We start from the raw sequence: 2,393 nt of genomic DNA, 5'->3' as shown, positions 1-2,393 counted from the left end.
TGTTAAAATGATTACACTAATGTTAAAATGACATTTTTATGTAATGCTTGAGTAAAACACTACCGTTCACTTTCAGAAGTTGTTGTAGGGGTGCTTTCTTCTCAAAAAAAGTGAAACATGTATGCTAGTTATATTAGAATCAGAATCAGAATGAGCTTTATTCAACACTTAAGTGTGCGCAAACACAAGGAATTTGTTGTGGTTTTACAGGAACTCTTGGTACATACATACAATAAAAATATATATATATGACACAAGATAGTTATAGAAGTTCACAGAACTGACTGAGTAAAACTGTTTCATCTGAGCATGTGGCACTTTAAGCATTATCGTATCGCATATCGAATATCGCATTATTTAATGAGTTATCGCATATCGCATTTTTCTTATATTTTCATATATATATATATTTTTTTTTAGCAAAATAGTAAAGCAATGATATTGTTATTGAGGCGTGCTTTTATGTGAGATTTAATATTAAAGCAGGCTGGTCAAGGCATTAACAGTGTAACGTCTGGCCTGCTGCTCCCCAATTCTGTCTCTCTGTCTGCCAGCTGGACAGGTGCTGACAGCCCTGTAATTAAATGTTGTATTGTGCTGCTAAGCAAGATATTTATAAGGCTTTGTTTTGGACAGCTACTCTGATCTCCATATCTATAGTTACAGACACATTGTAGCATAGATACAGATACAGTACAGACATAGATACAGTTAACTTGAGTAACTTGACTAATGCCGTGATTGAACTGCTGAGACATCCTGACTTAAAGGTCAGAAAGTGATGTTTTGTCACTGTTTTGTCTCTGTCGACAGGGTGAAGTCGGGTTGCCAGGTGAACCGGGAGAACCTGGATTTCAAGGTGACAAGGTATTTCAGCTAACGGCTTTTCTTTTGATGTATTCACACACAGTGTCTGTGTACACTAAAAGAAAAAAAATAGTTTAGAAACAATATTCACTCAGAAATATCTAGTAAATTTCACAGTTAATTACAAAGAAACCACAACATTGAATTAACTGTGAAATGTTTAAATAGAAAGTCTGTATTTTCTTCATACTGCAGTAATCCTTGTTTTATTTACAACTTCAAAAAATTTGAATGCATTTGTATTTGTGTGTATTTATGTGCATTCAAAGACCCAAACAGAGGTTCTTAATTGAAATAACTATGTTCTGATAATTAATTGAATATTCCAGGGTAATCAGGGCTCACCAGGTTTACCAGGAATTCGAGGAAAGCCAGGACAACAGGTTAATTCATGAGATTTTCTATTTAACTTTATTGTTTTTTACCAAGTTACCAAGTTGATTAATCTTAAATCTTTAGTGCTGATTTGACAAAGAGTCAAATTATAGCAAGCTGATTGTCTTTCAGGGGAAGCCTGGAGATCAAGGCCCAGATGGTTTGCCAGGCCCACCTGGCCCTGAGGTAATTGTACTTTCATTTCAGGCCAAGTGTACTCTACAAAGACAGAAGGTCATTTCCTTTTGTACATTTATAGACTAACGATTTACACTACACATCTAATCACAAATCAACCAAATCAGTGTCTATTATAAAATGCCTGTCTTGGAAACGATTCATGTAAATGCAGTCGGTTTTGTCTTAAGTGAACTTGAACAGTTGGGAGAAATACGGATGTGTCAAAATATTTGATCTATGCGTCAGATCTTAAAGCAACAGCATAAAAGCCGCCGATTGCGTCATAAATGTTAATCAAACAAAAGAAAAGGAGACAATCACTCACTCACTGCTCTTGACTCACTTACTTATTAACTTTAATAAGAATCATCTATATTTAACGTATACAGTGAAGATTATTTTTACATTTATTGCATCATGAAATGTCTGTAATAGGCTATTTCTGTAGAAGCCTTTACTAGACTAGATCTGAAAAACTTTTAAAAAACTAAAAAAACTATTTAATTTGTATTTTTGAGTAAAAGATTTATTTATAAGTTAGCTTGTAAGTAATACTTGGAGTATTTGCTTGCCTTCAGTAAGCTTGAGAATGTTTTATTACATTAGTTTATTATTTTTTTTGCTTTTGTATTTAATTTTTTTGAAACATAGTGGCAGTTTCTAGCTTCAAAGAAAAATCATTTTTCTAACATCTTTGTGGCAATAGTTTTTATGGGTCCAAAATCACCTTGGGTGTGCATTATTTTCTAATAATTCAACGGCCCTTCATCAGTTAGCCTATTCCTTACATAATGTAATTTATTGTAATTAATGTAACTATAAATGCATTCAAAAATAAAACAGGTGTGAGTTGGCTGTGACTTATGGAAAGTACATGTAGGGCTTTTATACACAGTGTGTTCCATTGTTCAGACCAGGTTTATCCCTCACAGCTTCATTTTCATCCAAGAAAAAATTCAAAATGCCCTGTC

At 33.5% G+C, this 2,393-nt stretch overlaps 1 protein-coding gene across 1 annotated transcript in view; it reads left to right on the top strand.

The window, feature by feature from the left end:
- Positions 1–2,393, top strand: part of LOC107672548 (collagen alpha-1(XXVII) chain B-like) — a 116,232-nt gene that overhangs the window by 70,887 nt on the left and 42,952 nt on the right. Inside the window, exons 17-19 of the mRNA XM_016465779.1 lie at positions 814–867; positions 1,197–1,250; positions 1,375–1,428. Coding sequence (XP_016321265.1) covers positions 814–867; positions 1,197–1,250; positions 1,375–1,428 — 162 coding nt within the window. The remainder of the gene's footprint in view (positions 1–813; positions 868–1,196; positions 1,251–1,374; positions 1,429–2,393) is intronic.

Source organism: Sinocyclocheilus anshuiensis, unplaced genomic scaffold (assembly GCF_001515605.1).
Source record: "Sinocyclocheilus anshuiensis isolate Anshui unplaced genomic scaffold, SAMN03320099.WGS_v1.1 scaffold176, whole genome shotgun sequence".
Lineage (NCBI taxonomy): Eukaryota > Metazoa > Chordata > Actinopteri > Cypriniformes > Cyprinidae > Sinocyclocheilus > Sinocyclocheilus anshuiensis.
Note: the sequence above shows the minus strand (reverse complement) of the source record. Positions and strands in the feature narration are given on the sequence as shown.